The sequence below is a fragment of the Equus przewalskii genome, chromosome 20, assembly GCF_037783145.1.
Source record: "Equus przewalskii isolate Varuska chromosome 20, EquPr2, whole genome shotgun sequence".
NCBI lineage: Eukaryota > Metazoa > Chordata > Mammalia > Perissodactyla > Equidae > Equus > Equus przewalskii.
This window is the reverse complement of record NC_091850.1, coordinates 32,039,447-32,057,345: the sequence shown is the minus strand read 5'-3', so window position 1 is coordinate 32,057,345 and position 17,899 is coordinate 32,039,447. Positions and strand designations below refer to the sequence as shown.

General features: G+C 40.7%; 1 protein-coding gene across 35 annotated transcripts in view; it reads left to right on the top strand.

Annotated features, from left to right (window-relative positions):
- PDZD2 (PDZ domain containing 2) overlaps positions 1–17,899 on the top strand; it is a 345,614-nt gene that overhangs the window by 295,824 nt on the left and 31,891 nt on the right. For all 35 annotated transcript variants that reach the window (XM_070587089.1, XM_070587087.1, XM_070587099.1 and 32 more), the window contains 7 exons: positions 4,160–4,305; positions 7,504–7,623; positions 8,417–8,531; positions 11,011–11,084; positions 11,228–11,453; positions 12,256–12,373; positions 14,012–14,144. In XM_070587089.1, the coding sequence (XP_070443190.1) occupies positions 4,160–4,305; positions 7,504–7,623; positions 8,417–8,531; positions 11,011–11,084; positions 11,228–11,453; positions 12,256–12,373; positions 14,012–14,144 (932 nt within the window). The remainder of the gene's footprint in view (positions 1–4,159; positions 4,306–7,503; positions 7,624–8,416; positions 8,532–11,010; positions 11,085–11,227; positions 11,454–12,255; positions 12,374–14,011; positions 14,145–17,899) is intronic.

Below are 17,899 nucleotides of genomic sequence, written 5' to 3'. Positions count from 1 at the left end.
AATTACTTTTGTATTTGTAACTCAGAATAATTAGGCAGTATATATCTGAATGAATGTTAGAATGTGAGTTTGTGACAGAAAGCAATATGATGACCAAACGCTGATAAGTCTGAGTGGAGACATTGTGCCGAAGGTCCTCTCATGGAGAGAATGACCAGCTCCCTTTCAGCCCTGAGGAACAACTGGGAGAAATACATTTAAGTCCTGTATGTGTTTGGGGCCGGGGAGTCACGGGGCATAGAGGCCATCTTTAGGTCAGCTGTCTTGGCAGAGTTGATGAACACCTTATAAATGGTGCCTAGGGGAGGGCCACAGAGCTCCGGGGAGATATCAGGAACCTTTGAAACCAGTGCAGTCACATTCCTCATTTTATGGATGAGACTGGAGAAATGAAGGGAACAAAGGTCACTCACTTATTGAGTGCCAGCAAAAAAACCTGCCTCCCAGACAGAGTTCTTGTTACCCACCATCCTTCGGCATCCTGAGGATGTGGAAGAGGATCCTGTTCCCCTCTCTGGGCTTATAGATACAGATGTCGGGAGGGGGATAGCTGAGGACCTTCCAGGTTCGTGATTCTCTGTTTATACTATCAATTTAGAATGAGCAACACATTCAGCTGAGCAGTAAGTCCAGGGCGGGCTACAGTTTGCCACAAATGGATGTCACCATCTCTTCCTGTATCCTTCCCAGACATCCAGAGCAGTAATAAGGAAATACAGAATAGTGGAAGAAACACATGCATAAAGTCAGATAGAACTGTGTTCAGTTCCCAGCTCTGCCACTACTGGCTGTGTGACCTGGGATAAGTGACTTAACTTCTCTGGGTCTCTGTTTCTTCTTATGTAAAATGAGGGTTATAACGTACATTTATTCTGGAAATTACCGTAAGTGCTGTCTAAATGCCAGGTCTTGTTGAAAGACCAAGTTGAGAGAATGAATGTGGCAGTGCCACCCCAGAATGTGGCAGCAGTAGGCCCTCACCGTGTAGTAGCCGCCACTGCTATTACCTTGTCGTCATTAATATCACGTTAATCATTGTCATTGTCATCATCCTTGTTCTTTCCTCTTTCCCTCTCAAGAGGGGAAGATGCTTGAATGGGTTCAGACAGGAAGTTTCTCGAGAACTTGTAGACCACAATAAAGCTATGAAGCTACCAAGACTGGAAGTCTCTCTGGGTTGTGGTACTCAAGGAAGGCATCCGGAAGATGCAAGACGAAGGAGAGCCAGGTCCTTGGCAGGATTCTGCAGAACAGGGGAGGAGGAAAACAGTGGCCTAGACTTGGAACAAAACACGAGAAACGTTTAAGGACAGCAGGGGGAAAAAAAATTGGTCAGAGCAGTTTTTGGCAACTGTTTTTCCTCCTCAGCTATCAGAGAGATCCCATAATCTGACAGTAACAGTGATTCAATCCAGCAGAGCTTGTCCAGATTAGGGGAGAGGAGACCCTTGGGGTGGGAGGTGACAGTGCAGGCAAAGTTGGATGGAACTTCGAGTGGTATTTCTCTGCTTCTTGGTTTTGGAAAGGATACAGGCAGAGGACGGATTCCCTCCTTTGAGAATCAGCAGGATAGAGCACTGAATTCACGGGGCAGGCTGGTGGGAGATAAGACTGGAAAAGTAATTTGGAGACACGATAAAGAGGCTTAAGAATTGGATCTTCTAAAGACATTTGAATACGGGAGATTTTAATGTGATCAGCTCCTAATTTGTCTGCCCTGTAAACTTCGATATTTACTTCGTATTTTCTCAAAGTGAGTCATTCTAGTATTCACTTGTCAGTATGTTATCTACAGACACTACCGTATGTGGTTTCTCTTCTGTCGATGGCAAGTGCCTCCTTGTCAGCTCAAAAGGAATTTTCTTCTAATAAATCTTTTTGAGATGAGTAAGCATGCCAAGATAGATTAATCTGGTCATGAATTATTAACTCATGAATTATTAAGGAGGTTCTATAAAGAGGTTCCAGCCATTTCTACTAAGATTTTTGCCCAGTCTGGCTCCAAAATGACTAAAGTGATTTCATGGAACATTTTTTCTGATATTCTAACCTGAATTTTCTCTACTTTATACCTCCTTTATTGCCAGCAGGATTCCCTCTTAATTCTGGTATTTTTGACTTATCCATGTTAATGCCTTAGATTTGTGATCTTTTTAAATGGAAAATTTTCTTTGATTGCAAAGGAATTTCAGATGTTTGAAAACCTGTCTCACAAAGTTAAGACTTAGCTTTTGAAAAACCAAGCCTTTAGTGATGTCTATTGTAATATAACTGTACAGCACTGTTTTGACTTTTCATCACAATTAAAAATTCATCAATATATTATATTTTTAAAAGAGTACAGAGTCATCTTGTTTTATGCCATGGAAAACTTCCCAATAAATTTGTAGGTAAATTGAAATTTTATGTCATCAAAAGAAACATTACATAGTCTAGGAGAACTTGATATTCCCAAGAATCTGTATGTGTGTATAGCTATGGACACAAACACACATATACATGCATCTGCTAACAGATGTTAGCTCAAAGCCAATCTTCCTCACCAAAAAAAAAAAAAAAAAAGCCAATGAATATTTGAAAAGAAGCTTAATCTCATTAGTCATCAGTGAAATGTAAATTTTAAACCACAATGAAGTGCCATTATATATCCACTGGAGTGCCTAAAATTAAAAAGACTGACACTGCCCAGCATGACGAGGATATGAAGAAACTGTCACCACGCATGCACAGCATCAGTAAAGGTGAATGTGTACCTGTAACCCAGCAATTCTGCTAGGTTACATCCCACAGATATGACATGTAAAAGAGATAGGTTCAAGAATGTTCGATAACAGTATATTCTAGATCAAGGGTCAAACTACTGCCTGCAGTTGTATTTATATGGACCACAAGCTAGAAATGCTTTCTACATTTTTAGTGGGTTGTAAAAAGTTTTAAAAGAATATGCAACAGAGACCGTTTGTGGCCCACAAAGCCTAAAATATTTACTATCTGGCCTTTACCAAAAAACTTTGCTGATCCTTGTTCTAGGTCTAAAACCAGAACTAAACCAAATGTCCATCATCAATAGAATGGATAAATAAATTGTGGTATGTTTATACCATGAAATAGTATACAGAAAAGGGACGAACAAGCTATTGGCATGCAATAACATGGTCTAATTTCACAAATAAGTGCTAAGAACAAGGAGCCAGACACAAAAAAGTACATATTATATGCGTTCGTTTACATAAAGTTCAAAAATAGGCAACAGTAATCTATGATGTTAGAAGTCGGGAATAACAGTCACCCTTGGGTAAGGGGTGGTTAGTGGCACAAAAGGGGCTTTTGAGATTCTAGTAATATTCTATTTCTTAGTCTAGGTGTTGGTTATTGGCACATTCACTTTGTGAAATTTCTTGGAACTATACACTGATGATTTGTGCGCATTACTGTAAGTCGTTATATTTTAATAAAAAGTTAATTTAAAAAGTCATTACTGTGGCCAGCCTGGTGACGTAGAGTTAAGTTCACATGTTCTACTTCAGCAGCCCAGGGGTTCACCAGTTTGGATCCCAGGCGCGGACCTATGCCTTGCTTATCAAGCCATGCTGTGGCAGCATCCCACATAGAAAATAGAGGAAGATGGGCACAGATGTTAGCTCAGGGCCAATCTACCTCAGCAAAAAGAGGAGGATTGGCAGTGGATGTTATAGCTCAGGGCTAATTTTCTTCCCCAAAAAATTAAATAAATAAAAAAGTCATTATTATACATGAAAAAAAGCATCTGGCGTAACAGTGGAACTATGGCAACCACAAAGTGATATTCCTCCTCACCAGAAAACCACCTACTGATAGCATTGTCACTATTGTTTGTTGGCTTATTAACCACGGCTACATCTTACTTGGGTGAAACATATTCATTGCCCCTTATGCAGTCCGCTTACTTCAAAACCAGGCCCTTTCTTCATAGTCTGGCACTAATGGCCTCAACACACACCTAGCTTATGCAGAGCTTGGTGGCAGAACACGGTGAGCTTGGTGCTTTGAAAGTATTGGATGCCAGGCCTCCTGAAAACCCTGAATTCAGGTGTCAAGTCAATGAGTTTATGCCTATGAATGCTCTTAAGATTCTTTTCATCCCATATCAAGCCATGTTTTCTTCCCCTCTTTTCTCAAGGGGGTGTACACCGTCTAGAGTCTGTTGAAGAATATAACGAGCTGATGGTGCGAAATGGGGATCCCCGGGCCAGGATGTTGGAGGTCTCCCGAGATGGCCGAAAGCACTCTCTTCCCCAGCTGCTGGACTCCTCAGGGGCAGCACAGGTAGTCCCATGGCGTGGAGCCTCTTGCTCTCTCGTACAGCCATCGTTGCTTGTTAGGGATGGAAGAGCATGTTTCCAGCCCAGGGTCTCTAGTCTTTCTTTTATTCTTTCAAAGGCCAGCAAGAGCTTCTGTGTTCTGAAGAACTGCCTGTCACTGTGGGCCAGGAGTATCTGGGACTAGAGATACAGTACAGAGAGAGAAGTCTATCCAGGGAGGCTAGAAGGCAATCAGCGTAATATTTGAAAATAGGGGAAAAAAAAAACCCAAAACTGTTGTTGAGTCTCGACATGTTGACCCCCTTCCTACTGTGTGTTTTGGAACTGAGAGCTGCTCTCATCTGCCAGAAGACAATGGCGCCTCACAGTCTGTGGTGAACCACCATCGCTTGTTTAGTGGACAAGTCATGTGTCAGCATAACAACCGGGTGGGCGGGTTGGTGTTGGGACGTATGGGAGAGGGAGGGAGTGTGTGAGTGCACCTTTGCCGTGCCTCGGATCCTGCCTGTTACATGGCAGTGACTCAAACAGCCTAGGGCAGAAGGGGCTGCAGAGAGGGGTGAAGTGGGTGGTGATATTAATATTCCGGGGCTTGTCCCCTTCGGAACTGAGAGCTCCATAACCCTGCACAGGGGTTCCTCCTCAATTACATCACTCCTCAACCCACTCAAAACTGGGTAGATGTCTCCTGACCAAGCTAGAGGCAGGCTCAGTCTCTGGGGAACTTGTGAGGTGTTCTTCGAGTCCTGGCACCATCCGGCAAAGGACTAAGGAGGACCCACTGGTATCTTGTCCCGGGGCCTACAATGGAGGGGGAGAGTGTGGCAGCAATGACACCCATACATGCTTGGAGACTTATAGATGGTAGAGTTCTAAAAGACCTGAGTCAGGTCATCTGGGTTGACCTTGACCCTTACTTTTGGAGTGGTATCACTGTTTGACAGATAGGACAACTGAATCTCACAGAGGTTGGATATTTTGCTCCGAGTAATATGCCAGAATCACTGTGAAGAAAGTTTTACCTGACCAGTAAAATAGAAAGTGCTCATGTTTCAGAGGCAGTTGCTATTTTGTGTTGAATCCAGCTTGAGTTGGGGCACCGAGAAAAAACAGAGCAAAAAGCTTGCATGAGACCTGATTGAAACTCCTCCAGACCCGTGTCTGGAGACAAGTCTGTGGCCTGCTCAGAATGATCCAGTCGGACCAACAGAGTCAGGAGGAGATCAAAAAGTAGGAGAGCCGCATGTCAGGCTGTTTTAGTTAGTGTGGAAGATGAGAGAGAGTTTACTGCCATCACGGCCAAGGACGGTCTAGCATGGAAGCAGTGATTTCTTAACTGAATAACCGACCCTCTGAGGAAGCCTGACCAGATTTATAGCCCAGAAATACCTGTTTCTAACCAGGCTTCCAGGAAGCAGGAAGCACAGTCTGGTGAAGAGGCTTTTTTTCTTGTTCTGTCTCCCTACACTAAAAAGTATTGTCTGGAGTAGAGCTATCCAATAAAGCTTTCAGCAACGATGGAAATGTTTTATATCCATGCTGCCCAATATGGTAGCCACATGTGTCTGTTGGGCCCATGAAAAGTGGCTAGTGAAACTGAGGAGTACATTTTTTATTTTAATTCATCTTAACTTAAACATAGCCGCAGGGGCCGGCCCCGTGGCCGAGTGGCTAAGTTCACATGCTCCACTTCGGTGGCCCAGGGTTTTGCTGGTTCGGATCCTGGGCCCAGACCTGGCGCCACTCATCAAGCCACGCTAGGATGGCATCCCACATAGCACAACCAGAAGGACCTACAACTAGAATATACAACGATGTACTAGAGGGCTTTGGGGAGAAGAAGGAGGGGAAGAAAGAGATTGGCAATGGATGTTAGCTCAGGTGCCAATCAAAAAAAATACATATAGACAGCGCGGTGACTAGTGGCTGCTGTATTGGAAGCAGAGGTCTAAAAAGTGCAGTGGGACCCCTGAAAGTCTTCGAGAAAACAGTGAAGCATGCAGGCCTCTGGTTCCCACTGGCTCCCAAGGGGAGACAGAATGAGGTGCTGCTGGAGTTAGATGATAGAGAAAGAGTTCCCTTACAAATCCACACGTGAACCTCTGTATTCGAGGGTTGAAAACCTATGGGCTGTGTCTGGCCGTCTCTATGATGATTTCAGTAAAAGGGTAGTAGCCTTGCCAAGCCAACATCATTTTTTTAACGAATCAGAGTCTGGGAGGCCAACATTGCTGGCAGATATTTTATAAAACTCCAAAATATAATTGTTCTAAGCTGCTAGGAATACAAAAGTATCATTAGCAGACATTTCATTTCTACCTTTGAATGTAGAATATACTAATAAAGGATAAAAACTATCTTCTGACGTCTCTTTTCTCATATTAAACATGAAAGCAATATATATATATATATATGTATATATATATATTTTGCTTATGCTAGAGTATCTGTGCCATTTACAAAATTTATTATTCTAAGAAGACTAGCAAGGAGCAAATAGTAGAAGAGCTTTAGCAATAGATTCACTGACTCTCTTGTTTATGTTATAAATAGTGCACCCTGGTTACACACATGTATATTGTGGGTGATGGACAGGAAAAAGAGATCAAGATTTGAGCTGCTACGTGCCAGGAAAGGAAAGTGTGGCTTATGGGAAAGTATTTTATTTTCCAAATGTGAGGGATTCGAACTGAAGCTGCTGCAGTTTCTCAGCGGGCTGCTTTATATGGAATAACAGCTATCTGGGTTTGCGGTCTGGGTTTTAGAAGAAACAAGGGCTTGCTAAGTTTTTGAGTGAGTGAATTAAGCTTAAAATGGCAAGACACTTTCTAACCATGATTGTGAAGTTGGGATGAGGGCAGAGGGTTACTTCCAAGAGAACCCGACCACAGGGTGGTCATCCTACATCTCTGAGCCCTCTTGGTTTCTGGTTCCTGACTCCATTCCAGAAGGTGAGAAGTAGGCTCTATGAAGGACAGTCGAGGAAAGAGCAACACCAGGTGTTTGCGGCCTCCAAGCAGTAAGGGCTATTCTTCCAATCTTCTTTATAATCTTTCTTTAAGCCACTGGACCAGAGATGGACCAGAGAGAAATAGCAGTCTAACCCAAAAGACAACTGAAGTTTTCAAAAATCTGAATAGATTTTCAGGCCACAGAAGGATAAATGAGACTCTCTCTGACCTTGCCATGTGCTGACTTTTAGGAATACCACATTGTAAAGAAGTCCACCCGCTCCCTGAGCGCTACTCAGGTGGAATCTCCTTGGAGACTCATTCGGCCATCGGTCATCTCTATCATTGGGCTGTACAAAGAAAAAGGCAAGGTGAGCTCTTTTCTGTGCACTGTTTTGCTCTCCAGGTAAAGGTTGGCCCGTGTTTTTTAAATAGTTACTTTTCACTATTGTTGTTTTTACATGAAAGAGAAAGTAAAAGGGATAGAGAGGAATAGATTAAGTGGCCTTTGTTATGGATCTGAGTGGATTCCTGGCATCCTTTCCTGTGCGCCTCTGAGCGAGATGGTCACACCCTTTTTGGCCTTATGATGTAAGGTGTCACCTCCGGGTGGCTAGGACACAATAAGGGTAGAGTAAATGCCCCAACTTTTACCACTATCGAGAGAAAATCAGACTCTGCAGCTTCAGGGACTACTCCCAGTTATTCTTTGGAATGAATTTTATGGCATTGTCATATCATAAAGGGAATAATACAAATAACTTGATATTACACAAATATCAAAATATCCATTTTGATATAAAATGGAAAGACTGAAACGAAAGAATAAAACAAATATGGCAGCTGCACAGTGTGACATGGTTCTCATGAGCTATTGTTGATCCATGTGAAATTGCCGTTTTTGGAGATCAAAGATTGTCAAACATTGGCAGTTTCGTATGTTCAACCTAAAACTTCTTCCCTTTAATGTAAAGCATAGCTAGCACAACGCTAATAGATCTGAGGAGGGAAGTGGAGAAGGGAGTACAAACTTGAATTTACAGCTAGTTAGCTTAACTCTGAGCCTGGTTGGGAGAGACACCTCAGTTAAATACTACAATGGGAAGGATGCCCTCAGTTAAATACTGCAATGACAACCTGCACCCCCGTTTGCTTTGGATGTAGGGCCTTGGCTTTAGCATTGCTGGAGGTCGAGACTGCATTCGAGGACAGATGGGGATTTTTGTCAAGACCATTTTCCCAAATGGATCAGCTGCAGAGGACGGAAGACTTAAGGAAGGTAGGGGAAAGCCTCTTGGTGGTCCTCAGTGGCCGTGAGCTTTGATTCCATGAAGATGTGTCCCCTTGCAAGACGGGAAGTGAATGGCACAGCAGCTAAGGCCATGGGCCTGGGAGTCGAGGAGACCTGGGCTGAATCCAACACTTAGCGCATCAGACCTTGGACAATTGATATAACCTGAGCTTCACTCTCTTCGGTTGAAACTTGCAATATTAATACTTACCTTGAAGAGCTCGTGAGGATTAAATGAGATGATATGTGGAAAGTGGCTTGATATTTTTATTTGGGTCTTTAAATTCTACCTTGTCCCCTTGGTCGTTGATCATGTTCCTTTGCCTTGAAGATTCCTGAGAATTTACAGTCCATTCTTGCTCAGGGCTGGAGTACATAAACATCTTTTATGTTCTCCATAGCACCCGCCATTTCGCCATGCATAAACATACCAGACAAGTGCTGTTTTTCCTCCCAGCTTTATTAAGATATAGTTGATATATAACATTGTGTAAGTTTAAGGTGTACGTGATGATTTGATACACGCATATATTGCAAAATGATTTCCAGAATAAGGTTAGTTAACACCTCCATCACGTCACATAATTTTTGTGTGTGTTGAGAACGTTTAAGATCTACTCTTAGCAATTTTCAAGTACATAACACAGTATTGTTAACTACAGTCACCACTAAGAGAACTTATTCATGAATCCTGATTTTTCTACTCCCTTATTAATATACTGACTTCATGAAATGATTAAGTCAGAATATTTCTAGTTACCTTCAGAAAAGTTATGACTGTTCAGTTCAGTTGACCCAAACTATAGGTACTGTTATGTTATTGTGGCTTTTTTTTTTTTAACTGATAAGAATGAATTGGAGTCTCCTTCTTTTTGGCAGAGCGACCCTAGAAGCCTGTATGCTAATGATAAGACGTGACCAGGCTTAATATTTTGATGGCAGAATATTTATTTCTTTCTCTTAGAGGAAGGGTTAACTCCCAGGTGGTGTTTGTGTCTAGTTTCAGAACAATGTAAAATTCTAGCAGAACATTTTTATAATGGATATACCATGTGTTCACTTGATTGAAATTCATCCTGCAATACTGGTAGAATGGAGCAAAATGGAAAAAAAAAAATCAATAGTTAGGGAAGGTTAATAGCACTTGATTCTCCTAAATACTGTTTTCTCGTATGTGTTCATTTACAATAAGTGTAAGTCATTGGAATGAATTTTCAACCTGTTGAATGATCTGTCTTTTAGAAATCTTATATAAAGATTTTTTAAGAGCATGAGCAATCATTTTAATGTTTCTATCCTTTTCCCATATGGAAACAAGCCAAAAACCTCACCTAGTTGAGGAATTGGTTGTGCCAGGTTATTTTTAAATAGATTATTTCACTTATTTTACAACTTCTGTAACTGGATGAAAGAGAAGGAAGCTAACAAATGCATGGGGGACTGCTACATTTTTGAACTCACCTACAGGATTCCTGTAATCAAACACACAGTGTGCTCCTGGCATTGACTGTCCATGATTGGTGACGATGTCTGTTCTTATGCTGCTTTGCACTTTGTCGTAGGTGAGGGAAGTCTCTCTTCTGTCCTGCACTGCTGTGCAAGGTTCATCTGTTCTTCTCTCTGGGGCCCCTTTGTAGTGTATTTGATGAACTGTTATACCAAAAACCAGACCATGTCACAAGAGTACAAACCAGAAACAAGCTCTGATAAGTCAATAGGATGTCCAAGTTCTTTTATATTCCCAGCAGACACTATCAATAGCTTGAAAATTGACCTGACAATGTCGTCTTGGGGTGAAGATGAGTCCAGGATAGTTTGAGAGAGAGAGTACAATTTGACAGCCTAGAGTAATCTCTTAGATAGAAGTATATAGTAACTTGCCGGCTTAATGACTGAGAACCTGGAACAGCACCAATAAGACCAGGCATCTAGACCGTTTCTGGAGAAGAGGTTGCCATTCTTAAATAACATCTCAGAAGTTGTTTGTCTTTATTATTGAAACCATTTTCCACAGACTGTGATGATTCTCCAGACGTGTCCTTTTGCAGGTATCAGAGTGGCTTCTCACATGTTCTGTGTGTTCATGCCTCATTGCCAGTAGGTTTAAGCTTTTGAACAAAGATTACAAAGACAGACTTGAGACCCAGTTTTTGCAGTTTGATCTCTAAACATAGGACATCTGTTATCAGACTTGGCAATGGCTAAAGAATAAGATCTTGATGCTTCTCATAGTTGTTTAAAGATGGAAATTCAGAATTACTGCAAAAGAATATGCATTGTCATTAATTGTCCCATTTTGTGACATTCTTGGAAGCTAAGTTAATGAAAGAGAGTTGGAACAATAAAATTCATTTTATAGAGTTGTAAATCAGGGACCATATGGTATACTATTCTAGTACTGACTGAGTGGTTAGATTCCAGTAAATTAAAGCTTGATGTTAATGTAATTCTCATATTTGGTCACTAGGGGATGAAATCCTAGATGTAAATGGAATACCAATAAAGGGCTTGACGTTTCAAGAAGCCATTCATACCTTTAAGGTAACGGCATTCTTATTGATCTCCTTTATCTTTGTTTTTCTTCCTTTATTTCCTTCTGGTTTGGGTTTGGTGATTTCTTTTTTCACTCTTTGACGTAGGGGCAGACTGAATGTTTTAGCCCTCCTTTTTTCTTGTTTTCTCAGCAAATCCGGAGTGGATTATTTGTCTTAACAGTACGCACAAAGTTACTGAGCCCAAGCCTCACGCCCTGCTCCACACCGACACACATGAGCAGATCCAGCTCCCCAAACTTCAATGCCAGTGGAGGAACCTGTGCAGGAGGCTCTGATGAAGGCAGTGCTTCATCCCTGGGTCGGAAGGCCCCTGGGCCCAAGGACAGAATTGTCATGGAAGTAACACTCAACAAAGGTGAGACCAGCTATTCGTTCACTTTCGTTACACTCTATCAAATAACAATTTGTAATCTGTTCTTACGTTAATTTTTTGTATTCTTTCTGTGAATTCTTCCTTTGGAACAATCTGCTACCAACAACATAGGGTATTCTCTAAATGGACAGTGGGATCAAAAGGAGAGTTTTTAGTCATTTTAGTAAAGTGAGGGGAAGTTACCAGTAGCACAAAGTCCTTTAAGCTCTCCCCAGATGAATCAGTGTGTGTCAGACTCATGTTAGAAAAAAAAATCACTGACTAGCTTAATTCTAGGGCTGATAAAAAATTTTAAAGAACAAAAGATTATAGTTAAGAATACAGTTAACACCAGTAACTAAAAGTCATGAGTGATCGCTACATCTTACTGCTTTTCATCTTTGTTTTTTTTTGCCCCTGCTCACCTACTGTGGAAATATGATGAGCAATTAAATAACCAAAAGATTAGTTGCTAAAAAGAGAGGTGAAAGTAAACCTAGAAGTTGTGTATCCAGAATAAAAAATATTACTTTGACTCTGCATATTTCCAAAGCCAGATCTGAGGAGGCTGTTTAAGCAGAGAGTAGATCATGGAACAATTGACATCCATAGTTAGCCCCTGGTTCTGCCATGGACTCATTTCATTAACAGAGTATGGCCAGGTTGACAAAGAAAAGCAGGATTTACATTCTGAGTCTGGTCAAAAAATAAATGGTTATTGGTCTAAATATACCTTAATGTAGTTCCAAGTCACTTAAACTTTTCTTTTTTTGATTTTGTTTTCTTGGAATGATGCCTCTCACAGAGCCAAGAGTTGGATTAGGCATTGGTGCCTGCTGCCTGGCTCTAGAAAACAGCCCGCCGGGCATCTACATTCACAGTCTTGCCCCCGGATCAGTGGCCAAGATGGAGAGCAATCTGAGGTTTGTTGTAAACCTGATAGTATGGGGTCTGCATGTTCGTGAATATGTGAATACATGCACATGAAAGATATCTGTCCTGTTACATTCCTTTGTGGGATTCTAAATCTCTGTATTATTGGCAGTATTATAGCCAGGATTACAATTAATAGCATTTCTAAGATAAAGAGCTAATATAAATGAAATTTGGTTGAATTAGAGAACTCTGGATCATGGCTTTCCCTATCTTGTTCTATTTGGACTCAGAAGCTCAGTTTCAGAAACTTGACAAAATCCAGCTCTATACCAATATCTATGAGGATCTAAATATTTTCTTTCAGTTTTTATTCATTTATGTGAAATTCGTATGAGGTACTGGGAACTGTTCATAATGGTTTGGAATCACTGGATACAAGAGAGTCCTACAATCTTGCCCTTGAATAAATAATAAGGGGATAAAAGGAGACTTTTATTATTAAATATAATCTCTTGAACCTTTTCTGTTGTTGCATTCCTTTTCGAGTGGTGATGTCTACATGCTTATTGTCTGAAATCACTGCGTGTCTGATTTCTCAATCCAGCTAGTTGGGCTGTAGCATGGGTATCCTGTTTGTACAAGAGCTGTCTAGATGTTCTATCGTACAGTAATTGCAGTGGGTCCGTGCCCACCTAAATTTCACAGGAATGTACACGTATTGCACAAATCGCTCTGTGCAAACAGTATCACCTTTCTCCTCTATAAGCTTCTAAGTCCTTGAGCAGTTGAGGAATTGTCAAAAGGACATTCCTTGAGGTTGCCATTTTGGGGCCCTGTTAATAGATTATATTATGTTTTTAGTTAATCATCAGAGTGAATTTCCATGCGAAAAAAAATTTAGCAAATCATCCAAAGTACATTAAAGAAAATATACTTTTAGAACCCAAGGAAAAAAATCCTTTAATGACATCCCAAGATGATGTTTCTTTCTTGAATGGTTCCATATGTCTGGAGACTGCCAAATGAACATTCTTCAAACCCCACATAAAGAGTCTTTGTTCTCTCATACTGAGTTCTCTCCCTATAATTTCAAGTCAAAATGGGCATCTTGTCCCCAATTTCTCATTTGTTCAAATTTGAAACGTTTTTACAAATTCTTGGGTAACCTTTGAGCTTCAGATATTTCCTCCTTAAATTATATTACAATAATCATTTCAAGATGGTAGGAAAAAAGAAACTGATGGTGGTCGAGGGGCTATCATGTGATGATCAAGTGGCAGACAGACCTGAGTTCAACAGTGGGTGACATCTGGGTGACCTCTCTGAACCTGTAGCCTTATCTACATAATGAGAATAATAATATCTATTCAAAGCATTGTTATGTAGATTGCTTTGTATAGTGCCTGGCATACACTATGTGCTCAAGAAGGGGTTCTTATTATCATTTTACTTAACTTTGCTACTTCTGAAAATTCATGTAGATATGCATAATAGCCTTTGCCAATTTAAAACCGAATGTGCTCGTGTGAATGTGTTGCTTTTTTACACATATGCAAAGATGAAAGGATGTCAATTCCCTCTTTAAAGTATTCAGAAAAGATTTCATATTATAAACGTCTTCCAGAAGGAAATCTTGTAAAAAGCTAACAGTTACCACAGAGTGTTGATTGTGTTGCCCTCCGCAGCCGCGGAGATCAAATCCTGGAAGTGAATTCAGTCAACGTTCGCCATGCTGCTTTAAGCAAAGTCCATGCCATCCTGAGCAAATGCCCCCCAGGACCCGTTCGCCTTGTCATCGGCCGACATCCTAATCCAAAGGTGAAGTATTTCATATGGTTCTGAGTATAGGAATACCGCTTGGCTATTTGCCCAGTAGCAGTGACACACACTGTATTTCTATGACAATGCATACTCTTTGGTGACAGTTCACCCAGCTGGGGATGGGAATCAGCCTGTGGCCAAGGTAACTGATACACATGGGAAAGGAATTGTTGATCTGGACTTCTTTGTCTTCAAACTCTTAGAAAAGTCTACTAGAGAATTTTGACAATATTATTGGTGAATTTAAAATTTGGTGAAATGTAGGAGTGCTGGGTTTTGAGGAACCCCCAGCTAGCTGTTTAATCGCTAGTTAAGATATGGATTTCTGCATCAAGAAAATCTGAGAACATTGGACTAAGTGATCTGTCCAGGCCATCCGTGACCTGAACAGAGTATTTCTGTAATTAAGGCTTAAGAGCTCACGAATTCTTTTTCAGCATTGATGTCACACTGTTGACCCACACTAAACTTGCAGATAATTTCAGACCCTGTATCATTGGCCTCCCCTTTTACTTGGTTATCTCCCTTCTATACTTGTGCATTCCTTTTAATTTTTTAGGCTAACCACAGGATACTTAAGCAAATTCAACTCACCTCACTTTGAGCATTATTTTTGTTGTTTTGAGTACTCGATGTAAAAATCTTTTTAAATTAGCTTGTCTGTAATATTGTACTCCAGTTGTGTTTTACAAAATTTAACTTTTTCCTTTTAACAATTCAAAATGCTCATTAAATATATTAACTCTTCCCATGCCTGTCATATGGCCACTCCCTTTGTATTATTTGTAGTGCTATTTGGTTATATCCTAAATGGCCCCAGGCTGCTGTGCTTGATGGACTTGTGTGCCATTTTCAGAGTAAGACGCCTGTGCCTGGAGACCTTGTGGGTCTTCCCATGTGCCACGTCTGAGATTTCTTTAGTGTATTAACTTTATGGGATCATCTTTAGTGTCTTGGTGGTGTTCGTTTGCTGTATTCTCCTCAATACAAATAAGAGCTGTGGAGCTGTGACTCCACGTCTTGATCTGGGAAGGTGATGTCAACCACAGTGCTTAGGCAAAGGTTGCCATTAGACTGATTCAAAGTCAACTCCACTCTTTTCCAGATTGTTTTCTCTTACCTATGTGCATTCTCAAAAATGCCATACATAAAATAGCATTAATATAACATCAAGTCCAACTTCTGCCTTTTTTCATTTTTTTCTACTTGTCACTTCCCATTTTTCTCCTTTCTATCCAGTAGTCCTGACCTTTTCCCTTAGAATCCATTCTACTTTGGTCCCCTGCTCTTCCCATGGCTCTCTTTGGGTCACTTTAACACTGTGTGCCTCACAGACACAGCTAGAGCGTTCTCAGCTCCTTCCTCCAGGATCCTCTCTTAGATTCTACCACCCACATGGCCACACCTCCTTTTACCTTAACAAGCGGTCCAGGAAGCCGTGGCTGACCTAGCACAGTCCTCGGCAACGTTATAGAAAATTATGTTCTCAGTGGTTTGCAGGCATTGGCTTCAAGGCGTGTCTGACATCAAAATCCATTCCAACATAGCACAGGTCATGATTTGTTCGGAGGTCTGCTTCATCTCAGCCCAAAAGCATCTGCCTAATTTGCCAATACAATCAATATCAAAACTGCATTTCAGTGCAAAGCATAATAATCCTGATAGGCTGGTGGTCTGTGATCCTGTTGGACACACAGGTTGATGCATGTCTAGCCACAGTAAAATGGTCGTCATGGTGGTGTTGGGGAGAGGTCCAGCAAAACCAAATTTCAGTGTTTGTCTGACTGGATTTCACGTTTTTTCCTAGGTAAACATGGTGTTCTTAGTTGTAACATCATACTGTATTTTTCTTTTGGTCAAGATTCCATTTTATGTTTAATGTATTTTTGTACCTCTTATCCCAGCATTTCATGCCAATAGCACATTTTGATACTGAATGTATGTGCTTCCTTAGTTTTCATGTTGTTCCAAGAGAAATACCACAAGGATTTTCTTTTCTTCTGTTTCTCATAATGACTAGGGCAGTGGCTGCCCGATTGGGATATTCAAACCCTCCAGGTCTAGACAAGCTCAGATTTGGACCTGCTCGGGTAGCAGCTTCTAGCTTGTTAGGTAGAAGAAAGTAATAGAGGTTCATTTTTAATTGGTACTGGGGCTTTCAGTGTGATTAGAATTAGCCAGGAAATCTTTCACTTGTTTCAAATCCCAGCCATTTTTCTCCTACTCAGAAAAACAATAGCAATTATTGAAAGTCTAATATCAAGAAAAACTTGCAACCACTATTTAAGCTGATATTTTCCCAGGCTCATTTGTACAAAATTACTCTTTGCTTTATGAAGGGGGGTGTGTGTGTGTGTGTGTGTGTGTGTGAGTGTGTATACCTGTGTGCATGTATGTGTACATATTTTATTTCCTATGAAGCCTACTACACAGTATTACATAAAGGCCGTGATGTGATTGTGATTTATCTGTGAGGTTAAAATGTAATGCTGAATCCTGTATAAAAATATTTATTTACCTATTAAGGCAAATTTATCCTAAATAAATAAATAAAAACTATCCAAATACTGTTTATGCTACATGTTATAGTACACAAAATTACCATTCTGAGCTTAAAATATTCTTACCTTTAAAAAAGAAACTCCAGGGGCCAGCCCCGTGGCGTAGTGGTTAAGTTCGCACCCTCCGCTTTGGCAGCCAGGGGTTTCGCTGGTTCGGATCCTGGACATGGACCTACACACTGTTCATCAGGCTACGCTGTGGTGGCATCCCACATAGAAGAACTAGAATGACTTGCAGCTAGGATATACAACTACGTACTGGGGCTTTGGGGAAAAAAAAAAGGGGAAGATTGGCAACAGATGTTAGCTCAGAGCTAATCTTCATCAAACACACACACAAAAAGAAACTCAATACAAGTTATGTCTTTTAAAATATCTCATAGTTCAGCATTTATCAGGCTTTTAAAAAGTCTTCCCATGAATAATGACAGTTATGGATAACAACTGATGGGGGGAAAAAACCATGAATTTACCATGATACCAATAAATATAGAAGGAAAAGAAGAGTTATGAAATCACTGTTTTGAAAACTTCATCATAAAAATTGATTGGGGCAAGAATGATCAGTGATGCTAAAACCATTGAGTGGAAATATATTGGGGAGCAGGATATTGACGTAGTCTCAAGCTATCTCCTCATTACTCATTAATAACAAAAGAAAAAATCCAGTGAAGAAATCTGGTGAACCCCACCCTAATGGAGTGGTCACAGTTATCTCCAATTATGAAACACACTGACCCTGAGGGCCCCTGTGATACACCGAGAAGGAAACAATTTTTGTAGTTTTTCTGCCCAAAAATGCGTGATCTAAATCTAAGCCTGAAGAGACTATCAGACAAATCCTAATTGAGGGTTTGGATTGGCATGGTTTCTTCTAAAATGTCAGTATCATGAAAGACAAAGGCTCAGAATTGTTTTGGATTAAAAGAGGACAACTAAAGACACAGGGCAACTAGATCCAGAATTGAATTCTGGATTGCCCAAGAAATTTTTCTATAAAGCATTCCTATGCAGAGAAGTAGGTCAGTGACAGTCCGCTAGAGGTCCACAGCAGGATGAGGAGCTGGTACCAGAATGTAAATCAGTTACATTACTATGCCCACCGTCTAGTTGAGTTGACATTTTTCCCTAGGAAGACACTGTTGATGAAAGAAGCTGAGGGTTGATTTGCATTCTCAAGGAAAATCCTTA